General features: G+C 36.2%; 1 protein-coding gene across 1 annotated transcript in view; it reads left to right on the top strand.

Moving 5' to 3' along the window:
- Window positions 1-15,501, top strand: part of LOC128994412 (centrosome-associated protein 350-like) — a 52,054-nt gene that overhangs the window by 30,520 nt on the left and 6,033 nt on the right. Inside the window, exons 8-20 of the mRNA XM_054418967.1 lie at window positions 1,045-1,302; window positions 2,239-2,359; window positions 2,962-3,077; window positions 4,021-4,136; window positions 5,752-5,838; window positions 6,438-6,561; window positions 7,591-7,691; window positions 8,399-8,532; window positions 9,616-9,736; window positions 10,090-10,228; window positions 10,409-10,529; window positions 11,045-11,205; window positions 11,955-13,578. Of these exons, the coding sequence (XP_054274942.1) occupies window positions 1,045-1,302; window positions 2,239-2,359; window positions 2,962-3,077; window positions 4,021-4,136; window positions 5,752-5,838; window positions 6,438-6,561; window positions 7,591-7,691; window positions 8,399-8,532; window positions 9,616-9,736; window positions 10,090-10,228; window positions 10,409-10,529; window positions 11,045-11,205; window positions 11,955-13,578 (3,223 nt within the window). The remainder of the gene's footprint in view (window positions 1-1,044; window positions 1,303-2,238; window positions 2,360-2,961; window positions 3,078-4,020; window positions 4,137-5,751; window positions 5,839-6,437; window positions 6,562-7,590; window positions 7,692-8,398; window positions 8,533-9,615; window positions 9,737-10,089; window positions 10,229-10,408; window positions 10,530-11,044; window positions 11,206-11,954; window positions 13,579-15,501) is intronic.

The raw sequence follows: 15,501 nt of genomic DNA, 5'->3' as shown, positions 1-15,501 counted from the left end.
ACAAAGTATAACTAAAGTATTTTATTTTTATTCAATAATGACAAACAAGACTCAATATTTAGGAATGTTTTACTTTTTACTGTATAAGCTTATGGGAGCGATAGCGAACGTCACGTTGCTGCCAGTGAGTGTCGGTGGCAGGGCATGATGGAGGTTTGGTTTGAGCAGAAGCAAAAGATATGCGGACGCGCGAATAACAACCTGGATGCGCTTGCGCGTGTGTGCGTCGGGAGCTCCGCAGGCAGGGCACTGCACTGCCTAGCGGGGAGCGGCAGTCAACTCGCGAACCTCCTAGCTCCTCCCACCCCTTCCCCTCCAACTGGGTTGAACCGACACGGCGCAGTCTGGCGGACACTTCGAACATCGTTCTGAGATTTCCGAGCTGAGGTAGAGCCCACCCTTAAGGCAGCAAACTATGTCAGTTGTTCAATCAAACTATCTTATTCTTACTCTAAATCTGGCTGTAACTTTGTGGTATGTCTACTTCACTAAAGTGTGTCCTAAAGTAAAAAATTATACTGATTAATTGTGACCATATTTGTCAAATGTTTAGTGTTTTAACAATAGGTGTTGATAAGGTTGTGTAGTCTGCTAACTTTAGTTGTTGTTAGTTGTTGTGTTGTTGTTGTTGTGTTAGTCTTACTCTTTCAAGTAAGACTAACAGTTTTTTAAAGTTTAATAGTTACATTATTTGTTAAACGACAACATTTTTGTAATAGGTTCCAACCTCATTTGAATTCTAGTATTATTTCAATTATTAAATGTATTTTTGATACATTTAATAATTGACCTGGTTATTGATTTTTAATTACCTTCTCTGGTTTGGTGGATATAAAAAAAAACCTGGTGTGGTCGGTAACAGAAGAGTACCTCCCCATAAAATATAATACTGACTTATCAAACCAACTTTTAAAGGAAGACCGGTTGTCTCTACGAGTATGTACTGTAGTATGCTTACTTCGTCAAAGCTTTAAAAAATTATTCGAGCGATCTTACACCAAATATTTATACTCTATGTGCACCTTGTAACAATGTTGGTTTTAGTCCAATCCGGCAGCGCTGTTTTTGCAATTCCACGCTGAGCTGAGCAGATTGGACGCCTTTGATCAGAGTTTAGCGCAAGTGATAGCTGCCGAGAGACTTCACAGCTTGTCTGCCCATGTACATGTGTGTAACAGGCCTACTCGTACCATGTCTGACGTAGGCTACAGTCATGTAGCTACTGACCGACCTGAACGCACCAGTCGAAGCAGATCTTCTCAATATTCCTCAATATTTGAACAGCATTCAACTGAACCCAAGGTAATTGTGAACGATTGACTGTTAATATTCTAGATTGATTGAATATTGTTGAGAGTTAAGTCTGCAGGGATAACACATTACTTCAGGCTAGTCCTAGTGGGTTGCGTCATTATCATATAGATAAAATCCATTGGTGATTGGCGGGATTTGAACCCGGGAGCTCGGGCACCGAAGCCCCGCGCTCTACCACAAGACCAACTCATCATGGATTTGATCACAACACATTTGGCGGTTTAAAATGGAAAGGTGAACTCTACCACCACAATTAATTAAGTTATGAAATTAACCTCAACATATCTCAACTTCTATTTTAAAACACTTGAAGATATGATTCTATTTTCAATTATTTCCTGTTTTTCACACAGGCTAGTTTATGTGTTCCTGTGTGGATTTGATAGTAGTACAACTATTAGTCCAAAATTGAAAGGGCTTATCCTTTCCACAGGCCTTGTGGTAAAACTGTTACAAGAGACAGGTTAAATCCCAGGATATCCACATTAATTGTTGAATTTGGGCTGCTAATTATTCAATGATAATTCCACTGGCATAGACTCAAACAAAAAATTAACTAGCATGTATGCTATTACCATAACAATATTTTTCCCAAGTGCTTTTATCTTTCATTTAGCAAATGAGCTGATATTAGAACTGTCATCTAAAATGTAGACTTGATTTTTTTTCTGTGTTTTCTTCACCAATTGCATTTTAAAGTTTTTTTTTTACGGGAATGGTCCAAATCCTGGTCTTATTACTATCTAATGTAAAAATGTTTATAAGATATCATCATTAATTCATAACCCAATGACAAATGGCATCTGGTTCTTGAAACAATCTTGCTTGGAATCGAAGGAATCGAACCAGTGACCTTTAGTTTTGAAGTTGAGCACTGTGACCACTCGGCTACTCAGACAATTGATACCTGTTTTTCTGTTCTAGGCCTCCCCCATCAGTGATGTAGGAAGTGTTAGAACTGTAACCAGTCATCAAGACCCTCCGGCAGGCTCTAGATCAGCGTCGTCTGCTCACTCTGTAGTGGAACAGCTGTCACCTGTTTTGGGTAATCACAATAGATTTTGACCACCAATACTAAATAAATACTTCATTCCTATATTTATGTTGTGGCTAGTTTGGGAAGAGAAATGAACGATTTTCCAGAACTATCAACAGAGTGTACAGAGTGTGGCTAGTTTGGGAAGAGAAATGAACGATTTGATGAAAAATGACAAATGAAAATGAACGATTTTCCAGAACTATCAACAGAGTGTACAGAGTGTGGCTACTACAGTGTGGCAAAATAATCTTAAAACTTTATCAATATGTAAATTATTGATATATGTATGTCAAACAGCTAACTTTTTAACCAAGCCTGTATGAAAGTACTTATTGTAAACTGTGTTAAAGGAAAGCCAAGTGACTGATAAGGATTTAGTTCAGCTATGTTACCTGAAAATCTAGTCTTCGGTCTAATCGATACACAATAAAAAGTCACAATACATAAAAACTATGTTTAATCCTAATCTAGGACTTCCTCAGAGCTAGTAGACTAAAGAGAAGTCCTAGTATATCAGGACGAAATATCAGTAAAATAATACAGTGATAAGTCTAATAGGTATTTTAGCTAAAAGTTTCCGGGGGTGTTTATGTTTCCTTATGTTTCAGACAACACACAGAGTGATGTAAAGGAAGTCCCTCAGAAGTTTAGTCCATTCCTCAATTCTTCGTCTTCTTCAATTCCTTTACCTTTCTCCCCAAAAAGTATCCACATCCTCAAAGTGGTAAGCCCAAAGAACACCTGAGGTTTTTAAAATTTAAATTTGCTCAAATAGTTAGTGAATTACGACATATATCTCAGTTGCAAATTTATGATTATGAAATATGCATTTTTTAAACTTGGATTTTACATAGTGTATTTTTTTCCTGTTTCTTGATCTGTCTATGTTTGTTTGTTTTTGTTTGTATGTAATTGTATTCATGATGGGTACATTAATCCTAAATGTGGTTATTCGTGTTGGTGTTGGTATAAAAATGGGTAAAACTAAATGGGTATCTAAATCAAATTAATTATGAAGAACAAGCGCTACTTTTTCATTTTTAATTCAAACCAAAAATACATTGTTATCTAACGGATTTATACATTTATTTCTTACTTAAACTTGTATTTTTGTGCATCTTATTTAGATTAGTAGTAGTCTTGATTCACAGGTGGTATGTTTATCATTAATGTTTAATAGATAATTGGTTTTATTTTTGAAGAAAAATCAAAATGAACTTTCAATCTAGGATGTAAACCAATATTATAAGATTCTTGTACATGTGGGGTGAATTAAGTTTTATATCTAAAAGGATACCAAATTAAGAAACTCAAAAAGTAAATCATTAAGCTATAAAAATTTTACTTCCATGTTGTAAATACAGAAGACGGTACACAGTTCAGAGTCCGACTAAAATTGATGTCATAATCCCAAAATCGGTCCTATTTAGGGTTTATGACAAAGAATTTGTGGAAAGTTAATATATTAAAAAAAACGAAGGATTATCAAATGTCCTTTTATACATTTTACAGGTAGACTTTCTCTGTATTTATTTGCAGTTGACACTTAAATTAAGCCTTTTAGCATGTCAAGTCACAATCTATTATAAACCTAGGCCTAATTAGAAATCAACCGATATGATAAAACTGGTGCTTTCTTAATTCACATTTGTTGTTTATTTTTTCAGCTAATAGACGATGCAATGTTCCAAAAGAAACAGGTTGAGTTGATGTATAAAACTCAAGAGGATATACTGTTAGCACAATACAAAGCTGAACTGTCCGAAATTGATATGCGATACAGGTTAGATCCACTATGAAACCTTAGTGCTACGGACATTTTTTAAATGCAGTACACTCCATATTATCTAAGAGTTGCTGAGTGATTGTGGGCTTCCTCACATTTAACTTGCATAGTATTTTTTTATTTAGATTTTTTAAATCATGGTTAATCCACTAGTGGATAATCGGGAGTCTACTGTAGTTATCTGTAGGTTAGTGTGCAATATAGGTAAACTCGTCTGGTATTTTTGTGTTGTTTACTAGGGATGGACGGGATTGAATTTTTAGTTCGGGATGGGACGGGACGGGATTTTTATTTCCTTCCCGATTTTCGGGACGGGACGGGACGGGATTTTTTTCTGTGCATAAAAAGAAAGTACTGTATTGCAGTTACCAAAAAAGACATACGGAAAAAATTTTTACCTTTTGTGGCACTGATCTATAAAAACCAAAAAATGGGTAACAATTTACAGGTACCTATAGTAACTTGTGACTCACGGGGTGATCGTCTGTATGACTCACGGTCACGGCGCGATCGTCGTCATGACTCGCGATCACGGCGCGATCGCCGGTATGACTCGCGGTCACCGCGCGATCGTCGGTATGATTCCGCGGTCACGGTGTTATCGTCGGTATGACTCCGCGGTCACGGGGTTATCGTAAGTATGACTCGCGGTCACGGCATGATCGTCGGTATGACTCGCGATCACGGCTAGATCGTCAGCATGACTCCGCGGTGACGGCGGGATCGACGTCATGACTCGCGGTCACGGCGCGATCGTCGGTATGACTCGCGGTCACGGCGCGATCGTCGGTATGACTCGCGATCACGGCTCGATTGTCGGTATGACTCGCGATCACGGCTCGATCGTCAGCATGACTCCGCGGTCACGGCGCGATCGTCGGTAGGACTCCGCGGTTACGGCGCGATCGTCGTTATGACTCCGCGGTCACGGCGCGATCGTCGAAATGACTTCGTCTCCTGCGTTCGCGGACCTATCGCTCGCAAAACGGCGTTTTTGGCACTCGTGAAGCGGAAAAATCGCCAACGATCGGACCAAATCCCGTCCCGAAAAATTCCCGAGTCAAATGTAATCCCGTCCCGATAATCGGGAATATTTTTTCCCGAAAAATTCCCGAAATTTCGGGACCCGTCCATCCCTATTGTTTACTACATGTGCAGCAAAGGTATTTTGCTTACAAATAACAGATGATTCAAATTTCTGTGTTGGTAAATTTTCTGATAATATTTTACTTGCGCTCTAAGAAGAAAACAGTTTATGTTTGTGCGTTTTTTTTTACTCTCATAATTTTCATCTATTTTATTTCCACATTCATTTAGCCAGGGTCGTCAATTCGTTTTCACACAGCACATTTTTTGCACGGCTATTATGTCGTTATTACTTTGTATTTTCAGTTAGAAATCTGGAATTCGGCTTAGCACCCTGCTAATCACGAAGAATAGCCAGTGTGCTAAATTAATTATTTTCAAAATAACTCAACCCTTAAATGCTTTTAAAAGTTAAGTCTTTCATTACGTAATGTATATAATTGTTGGTTGATTATTCCAGTTTGTTCTATTTATCCTCTCAGTAGAGGTTGATATTCTGAAATCAGTAATGGATGTATATTTTCAGACGAGACGGTCAACTAACCAACATTGGAATTGAGACCAAAAAGATTGTTGAAGAAAAATATCAAACTCCTTTGATCAAGTTGAGACAGTAAGTGCAGAATATTTTTATTCGTCTAATGGAATATTATAGGCCTTACATTGTTTTTTATAGACAACTGACAACACATTTTTTACAGATTCTTCAGCAAATCTTTCTCAATTACTTATTTTCACCAATAACTTATGTCAAGCCTATATTAACTGAGCGAAGTTTGCAAAGCTCTTATAATACTCTTCTATACAAGCACACCTTTAAAAACAAAATAAAAGAAATAACTGGTTAATACCATTAAGCATATTATTGAATGAATTAAGTACTGCAGTAATAAGATAAGATAGGGAGATAAGAACAGTGCTTTATTTTAAAACATATTATATAAACTTATAAATTGTATTTTTACGCACAAAAGGCAATGTATACAAGATAAGAAACATAAATGTTCAAACTATGGAACTATGGATTCAAACTTTGGATACCTAGCTTCTATAAATTTGTATCCAAACACAAATTTATTGTTGTTCTAATTTTTTTCCCAAAAACCAAATTCTTTTAAGACTCAGTGGTTTGGTTTTAGTTGTAAGAATTATAAGAGGCTGTAAAATTCACTAACTATTTTTTAAACTTGTTTATCCTTTAAAATATTTCAGGACCAGAGATGAGGCTCTCTCTAACTCAGATGCTCGAATAGAATATCTAACAAAACAAATAAGCTGGTTGAAGAAACAAAAGAAAAGTAAAGGAAACCCTAGGTCAGCAGAAACATCCCCCAAGGTAAAATGAATAGCAGTACCTGAAACTGAATAAATTATACTTATAGCATTAGCATTACAAACTACACTAACAAATTTTACAATACTAGAATTGTACTAGAAAAAAAAAATCAAATCAGTCACTGACAGTGAAATATCTAATGTTTTGTGTATATAGTGTAAAGTTTTGTTTTTCCTGTGCCAGTTTCGACTCTTTCTCATTCAGGTAAGCCTCTCAAAAAATCCCAAAAATTGTAGACATACAAATATTTTTACTCCAAAACTTCTATAAAACAAGGTAGAGATGAGGGAAAATATAACTTTCAGTTTTCATTTGATGAAATCATCACTTCGGAATCTACATAACAATAACAAATTCCATTCCCCTTTTATGAAGCAAACAATTTAATTCATCTTCAACCAAGCAAATTGTTCAGTTATTTGAATATGCGTATGGAAAACCGTGTCGGATTTAGGGTACTTGCGGCCCTAGGCCAAATTAATCTCAGCAACCCCCGCCCCTTAGGTGAAACTTTCCCGCAATTTCGGCAAAATCGTGAACATCTCCCACGATCCAGGAGGCATCATCATCATCGTCATCCGCAATCGTGGAGAAATTCTGAACACCTCGCCATCATGGAAACCTTATCCTCGTCGACTGTGATAGCGTTGAAATTATGAACATCCCGTGCGATCAAGGGAACATTATCATCATCACCAGTGATCACGACGTAATTGTTAAGATCAGCACAATCAAGAGGACATCATTGTTACTCCCAATCGTGGAGAAATGGTGAAAATTTCCCACGAAGATCTTGAATAGCATCATCGTGAGCAATTTATAAATTTGAATAAATACAATTTCAATTATCGTTTAAAAATACCCTTTTGTTCAATAACGCGTCCTAGTTGGCCTAGTAGTAAATCCGGCACTAATGGCCACATTAAATGTGTAATTTTTTTCTCCTACCATTAGTTATTAACAAAGACTGTATTGCAAATATTCTGTATAGTAAAACCTTTTGGTACAGTTTACTTGTGGTTGTTGCAGAAATTAACTCCTTTACGCAGCATCTCTCTTACTTCTGTTGTCGAGAACAGTTCTTCGTCAGAGTCATCGGTGGGACTTGCAACATTCGATGATAAAAAGAGGTTAGACTTGGTTTTTACTAAATATAAACATTGAAATATGTCGTACAGTAGCTTAAAAAGGGTAGTGACTCCATTAAACTAAATCTTAACTCATTTATGTGTACGCCAAGTTTTGATTAAGTAAGTTGAAAAATTTAAGAACTATGTATTATTTTTAAAATATATTGTATTAAAAAAAGAATGTCCATTGATATTGGGTATTACGTAGTACAATATTTGATAAGTATTTTATTATAAATTATCAATTTTGTGGATGAGCTGAAAACAATCTTACTGTACATATACTCCGATCATTCCTACAGGCTTTGATATCTTCTATTTAATGACTCTTATTTTACAAACTTCAAAAACTATTACCACCAGATAGAGCAATCTCAATCTCTGTGTAAACTAGTGCTTCTATTCTGGTATTTCAACCTAAAAAGCGTTGGAGTAAAGCTTGTAAAATGTACACCTAAATAAGCAGAAAACATTACATTTACATTTACACAAGTGCACTTATATATATTTACCACAACAGACATTAAACCACAATAAAAAAGACTTCAGATTTTTCTTTATGATGAGTTATTTGCATTATACAAATTCAATTTTATCACTAAACTTTTTTATTCCTTTACATTTTGCAACCCAGCCATTCCGTCCAAAACTAAAAGAATGAATGATTGGTCTTATAGCTAAAACCTAAAACATTAATATGTTCATAGGCAAGAAACAGAAAGAAGTAAATCATCATCAGTCTCCAGTAGAAGGAAAATAGATAGGGAGATGTTATGGAGGCTTCAGGAAGAGTTAGCGAGGGTTAAAGAACTCCAGAAAGGGGAACGATCTCAGAAATCAAGTAAGCTGTCTGGTTATTCCTTAACTGATAAAAGTTTTTTTTTTACAAATTTAATTTATTTTTTGTTTTAATTATGATACATCAACACTTGGGAAGCAAGCTGGTCTAGTGGTACAGTTTGGCCAAAGTTTCTGTGGGTGCGACCTGAGGAGCTGGCAGGGGTACTTTTGTGAAAACATTTGTGTCTTGATACTCAGTCGCTCTACCCCATGCACTGCCAATAACCGGTACCCGTATGTGCGCACAGAAGTTTTGGCCAAACTGCGCGAGACTTCAGTCCATGAGGTCCGGAGTTCAAATCCCACATAATCACCAATGGATTTTATTAAAATGATAATGCCACAACCTGTTCTAGCCTGAAGTAACGTAAAAAACAATGGTGAGCTAGAGCCTAATGTCCTAGGACAAAAAAAACCTGCGGTTAAATCTATATATATAAAATCCAATGTATGTTTGTTTGTCCTTTATGGACTCCGAAACCGCTCGTCAGATTGTAATGAAACTTTCAGGCACTATAAGCATTATTCAAGGATGGTTTGTGTGAAGTTTGGTGCAGATCTGTCAAAAGGGCTCCCCCCCAGTGGCCATGGAGTTTCCCATGTTAACCTTATCAGTACTCATATTTAAATGGAATTAAAGAATATTAACAGCTGGTTCAACTAAGCAATTTGATTCTGTGATGTTTGATGTTCAAAAGCATTAAAAAGCTAATAGGTTTACCAACAGGGTGCAGCACTATATATTTTTTTTTATTTATGACAACAGTTAATTTGCAACCTAAAGGTGAGTCAGCGTAGCGAACGAATTTCAACCCGGAGGCGAGTTAGCGTAGCGAACGAGCTAACCTAAAGGCAAGTGAGCGCAGCGAACGAGCTTCAACCTAAAGGTGAGTGAGCGTAGCTAACGAACTTCAACCAGGACGTGATTGAGCCATGCGAACGAAAATGATCATCAAACGAAAAAATCATCTTGAAAATGAACGAGCATTTGACATAAAACCACATTAGGACAGGACGACGTCTGTCGGGCCAGCTAGTTATATTATATATTTAATTAACTATATATTCGTTTGTTTATTTTTAGGTAGGTCAAGGAGAGACAAAAGCACTTCACCGCTGGAGAGTGTACAAGAAACAAGCACCAAAGACGTAGCGTGCTCTGTAAATGGAGACGCTGAAAACATAAGTCCCCAAGCTACATCTAGGTAGGTACTCTTTTTTACCTATTTTCATTTTACTTGAAAGCAGTGAAAATAATTCATTGGAGGAAAAGTTTGTGAGTCCTAGTCCTGTAACTTTTATTGCATAATCAGAAATACATCAAAGAAGAAACATTGCTTCGATTAAGTTTTTATCTTCATTTGCTTTATTTGTGACACATTCTAAGTGGGCAGGGTTTGTATCCAGTGGAAAGTTTACTTTTACAGGTGAGTTGTTGCCATGCGTGTTAAGAATCTACAATGATAAACTTGGTACTGCTTTCTGTTTATACTTAAGGTTGAATTAGTTCTCAAACAAATATCTAATACTTTACATAATATTAGACAAATTCTTACAGCAGTGTGAGAACAGTCGAGGAAGCACGCAGTACAGATGTATACAACAGCGAAAGTTTTGAGTCACCAGAGTCGTCTGAAACTCCTCGCCAGCCTAAGATGATTGCAAAGATTCCTTTGTCCAGCAAGCCTTTTGTGACGGTAAGCTGATTTTAGATTTGACATAAACTTTTTTCCATACAATTTACAGAATTGGAATTGATGTACAAATGTAGTACCTCTAACCCCAATGGATACAGAAGCTATGTTCAACAATAATAACAATAGTGAAAGACCAAATAAATGTTCTCATCTCACACCAAATAATTGAATGTGTTTCAGGCCCGACCGAACAACAAGAATAAAGTGCTAATCAAAGTTCCGTTGTCTCCTCGGGTGCAAGTGCGAGCCAGACGTAGGGGCTCCAGTGGGTCGGACGAGTCGTTGCTACTCTCACAGAATGGTAATTTCTTCAAATTTAGAATGTTAGTTTGACTAAGGAATACCTCAAATTTATCAGGAAATTTTAAAGAGACAAAGTTCAGCTTGCTGAGAAATTGGGAGTCCCTCAAGATACACTATAAAAGTGTCAATCTATCAGTTATATTTCGTCCCAATATGGTACTTTTTACGTTCCTAATATGTAGGAAATTGTATCAAGCTCACTAATTGTAAAAAATAGGTTCAACATTTGGCTACAAGAAAATCCTATTTATTCAATACCAGATCTTCTCACGGAAAAAACGTAGTGTTCTAGTGTAAAATTTATCTGGTCTATTGTTATAGATTATCGACTATCACTGATACATGTCAATAGCATATAAATAAAACATTCTTCTTTCAGTGGAAATTTGATATGCCCCAATTAAGTGAAGGGCCCTAAAACATTAAAACATCGTGGTGGTTCAGTTATTATTTTCTCGTGGTATATGTGTGGCAATATTCTCAACAATTAGATTGATTTGGTTAATTTGACAGAGACTCAGTCGGAGCAGAGCGACTACGAGGTTAGAATCTCAGCGTTGAAGGAGCAGAAGAGACAAAGGTTCGCCGAGCTCAACAGATTAGAGAGGGAACTCAAGAGAGCACAGAGGGAGCAGCTCAAGGCTACCGAGGCAGCACTTGTCAAACAAATACAGGTATAGAACTAACAGTAGAACCTCGATTACCCAATAGGACTTGTCAAGTTTGACTTCTTATCGAGGTTTGCAATAACATGTACCAAAGGGTAATATTAAAATCAAAGAATACCAGTACAAAAAATTATTTGTTTCAAAGGCAACTTATCAAGGATCTTCTTGTTGAGGTCCCACTTTATGCATACACTATACTCAAATGGTAGAATATTTCACTGTCAGTCAGAGCATTTTCAATCTAGGAAGGTTTGAGTTGGGAAGAGAGCTCTTTTTTAAACTCAAACATCTATTTGTACCTCAACAAACATCTCAACTAAACATCTTCTGTATTGTTCAATTAGTTGTCTTTCTTGTGCTGTAGTGGACTCTTTCCATTCAGAAAAACTTGCTATCCTTGCAATATGTTAAGTTCAACATATTTTGAGTGATTTTCAAAATTTTTTTACAGGAAACCTTAATGGTTGACACATGATCATGTAGAAACGATATAAATGCAGACATGTAGAAAATACAAGTTCTAAAGCTTCCCTTGATTATTGGGCTTTATAAATGGTCAAAGAAGCAGCTGATGTTGTTGAGTAACAAAGCTACACTGATAATCTTACTCTACTCACATTCATGTTCAGCTTACATGTTTTAAATCCTACTCCTACTCTCTTGGACCAGTTGGGAATGAATTAGATTTTTGAGACTTATTCAACTTTCCACTTAGTCTCATGGGAAAAATATTTTTAATAAATTGTTTGTTGCAGGCATATGAGTTGAAGATAACACAGACAAAGAAGCAACTAGACGAAGTTACTGCGACTAACATTGTTCGACCACAGATAAAACATCCTAGAGTATCTGATAAGTTCTTCCCTCGCACTTCCGATGTTTTCCAAAAATCCCAAATTATCGAGGAGCTTCCAAAACAGCAAGAACAGAACGTATCAGACTTGGATACAAATAGTTTGAAATCAATTTCGGAGGCCTCTAGCACCGAGACGGCTATCCAGAGTTCAGGAGTAGTTCCAGTAACAGAGCCATCCAGCAAATCTTCAGTAGAGGCTGATAATGAGACTAAAGAAGTTTTGTCTGTAGAAAGCGAAGTGAGAGAAGCACTGTCTAGTGTTGCTTCTGAAACTGACGTACCAACGGTTCTTGACACTCAAAAATCATGTGTGTCTGAAACTCAAGAATTAAATGAATTTGGAGTTGAACCAGTAGTTTTAGAATCCACAAATAAGGATAATCCTATCAACTGGATGGATGCTGAAGACTATTTCAATCAGATGGATTCTTCAGGAAATGTACCATCTGACGAATCAAAACATGCAAGAATAAGTTCTGAAAAGTCAGCAAGTTCCATTTCTCCTGAAACAAACATATCAGAAGAACTGTCTAATGAACCCTTAGACAAATCAAAGTCAAATACATCTAGTCAAGAGTTTCATGATGCGGAGGAAATTCTGGGTACTCCAAAAACAGAATCCATTGTTAATAGTTCATCGAAACAAAGTGATACTGATAACAGTGAAAAAGTTTCTGAAGAACCATCACAAACAGAATCTCCTGTTAAGGAAGAAACAATTAATTTCGACGAAGGAAGAGTAACCAGCGTTGTTTCAGAATCCCCTTCAAACAAATCTCAACATTCTGTACCAGAAAGTGTAAATACTGATCTTCAATCAACTAGTCATCATTCAAACTTTTCAAAGCCAGAATCTGATGTCTCACAATACGATGACGATGATGTAAATATTTCCAATATCGTAAGTGAGAAATCTGACATAACAGAAACATCTCATTCGCTGCTGGCATCTGTAGGAACAGCTTCACAATGTCAATCTGCTGACGAAGAAAACGTACAATCTGATGAAGAGGCAACCTCTAATACTTCACAGTCTGAAGTGATAAAAATGTTTGTGTCAAACAAAACTCAAGAATCCAAAGAGCAAATAGACAGTGATAATAATAATGTCAACTTAAATGAAACATTCATTGTTTCTGAATCAGAAACTAAACCTGATAAAGATGACTCAGTTGTTGACAACATCACTGACAAAATACTACAAAATCTATTGAATGAATGCTTGGTTTGCAGAAAAGATGACGAGTCAATAGAAGTTGAACGTAATATTCTGGAATCTGATGAGTCGAGTGAGAGAACTTCTGATGTGCAGTTAAAAACTCAAGTAGTAGTGAACAACTTCACCCAGACAGTGTTAAATAAATTTGTTCAAGAGGCTACAGACTGTATGCTAAAAATAAAAGATGCCAAAAAGGCAGCGGAAGTAAAGAGAAAGGATAATGAATTAGTAAACGGCGAGGTATCATCAAACAAATTGCTTGAAGCTCTGGCACTCGAAAGAAAAGTCAGTCCTAGTGAAAAAGGTAAATATATAACGATCTTTTATAAATTTATCTTTTTGAAAAAAAAGTTTATATATTCAATGTACCTTGAGAAATTTTCCAAGTATTGCACAAACAGTTTCAGTCGGCAGTATACTGATGGTTTACTTTTTAATGCTTTCCTTTTATTAAAACAGCATTGTAATTAGGCACCCTGTTGACTCATATCATAGACAAATAGAATAAATATAGACTGTCAAAGGAAGGTTCTGCGATGTGCCGCTAGGAGTGCTGTGTACGGTGCACACCACTGCAGGCAGGCACGTCGTAGGCTCTTTGCCATATGCTACCAGTAGACGCTGCAGCGGTGTGCGCTGTAATTACACAGCACTCCTAGCGGTGTGCACCGCAACATATGCTAACCGCAGCACTGCTGACGGTCTATATTTATTCTATTTGTCTATGCTCATATACACAGAATGGGCTGACAAAAAAAAATAAAAAGGATATAACCTAAACATCGTTATTTTAACTAAAAAACTAGATTTGACATGAAAGTTTATGAAATAATTGAATAGGTACGGTTGTCTTTTTAAAATTAAGTTTCAAATCGTATTATTTTAGGTGATTTTTTCTGTGGTACTTTTGATTTGCACTTTTTCAGCCACTTTTCGTACTGAAAATAATAAATTCCCACCTTTTCCCCACTGTGTTGTCAGCTATTTTAAAACTGTTTTAGCGGATTTCCCTATAGGGAAGTAGCTATTACCGTAGGTCTCATGGTAAGACTTAGGCCCGGGACCGATTTACTTTTTCATTTTGATGTCCCCAGAGGCCAAAAACACCATTCGTTCAAATTTTTATACATGTATATATATATATATATGTCCGTGAACATAACTTGAGTAATTTTTATCCGATTTTGATGAAATTTGGTTTGAAGGTGTAAGGCGGGATAAACTTGAATGAGTTCGCGATCCAGCATGATCGGACCATGGGAACAGGGTTTTATGGGGGGTTTTATGGGGTAAAAATAGGTTTTTCTCACTTTTGACCCTCAAAACACAAAATTTCCCAATTTTTCTCTAAACCTTCTTAAAGAGCTTAAAAAACAAACAATTCAGTATATCAAAGTGTTTTTGTACGGTTATTGGTTACGGAGAAAACTAAAAAAATTGTAAATTTAAAATTCCCATGTTATTCTTATGGAGAGTATTGTAAAATGTTGTAGTTTGCTTGTTTATGGATATCTTTTGATAAAACTTGGCAAATATGTTCATTTTATACTAAGCAATAATTATTTTACTTAAAACACACACTTTATTAGTTTCCTTGTAGCAGCAAACCTAGGTACTCGTTAAACCTATTGTTATTTAAATAGATCGATTGAAAATCAATTCAAACAAATGGAAATTCGCTTAGACAGCAGGTTTGCTGTGGCGGGGGTTTTTATGATATACAGGTTGTTTTTTTTAAAAACTTGCATCTTTATTTATGTAAAAACCGCTATAGATAGAAATATGCAGTTTGCAGGAATCATCTATTGACGTAGGGGGCCCAATTGTTTTGAATTCAACGTAATCACCCTGCCCCCAACTTAATTTTTTTAAATAGCAAGGTACCCCTTGTGACATATGAAATAAAAGAACATGAAAAAAGAAAATGTTTGGTGAAAAAAAATTGAAAATCGGCTCATGAATTTGTTTGATAATCCCCCCCTTTCCCCCTACCCATTACTTTTTTTTTAATAGCAAGGTACCCCTTGTGACATATCAAATGAAAGAGCATGAAAAAAGAAAATGTTTGGTGAAATTCATTTTTCATTTGATATGTCACAAGGGGTACCTTGCTATTATAAAAAAAGTTATCGGTAGTGGGAAAGTCTTATAAATTCATTATCTCATAAATTCATGAGCCGATTTTCAATTTTTTTTTTCACCAAACATTTTCTTTTTTCATGCTCTT

Source organism: Macrosteles quadrilineatus, unplaced genomic scaffold, assembly GCF_028750875.1.
Source record: "Macrosteles quadrilineatus isolate MER2022 unplaced genomic scaffold, UCM_ALF_1.0 Scaffold_5__1_contigs__length_97177068, whole genome shotgun sequence".
NCBI classification, from domain to species: domain Eukaryota; kingdom Metazoa; phylum Arthropoda; class Insecta; order Hemiptera; family Cicadellidae; genus Macrosteles; species Macrosteles quadrilineatus.
The sequence above is the reverse complement of the archived record's forward strand: the minus strand, read 5'-3'. Positions and strand labels throughout refer to the sequence as shown.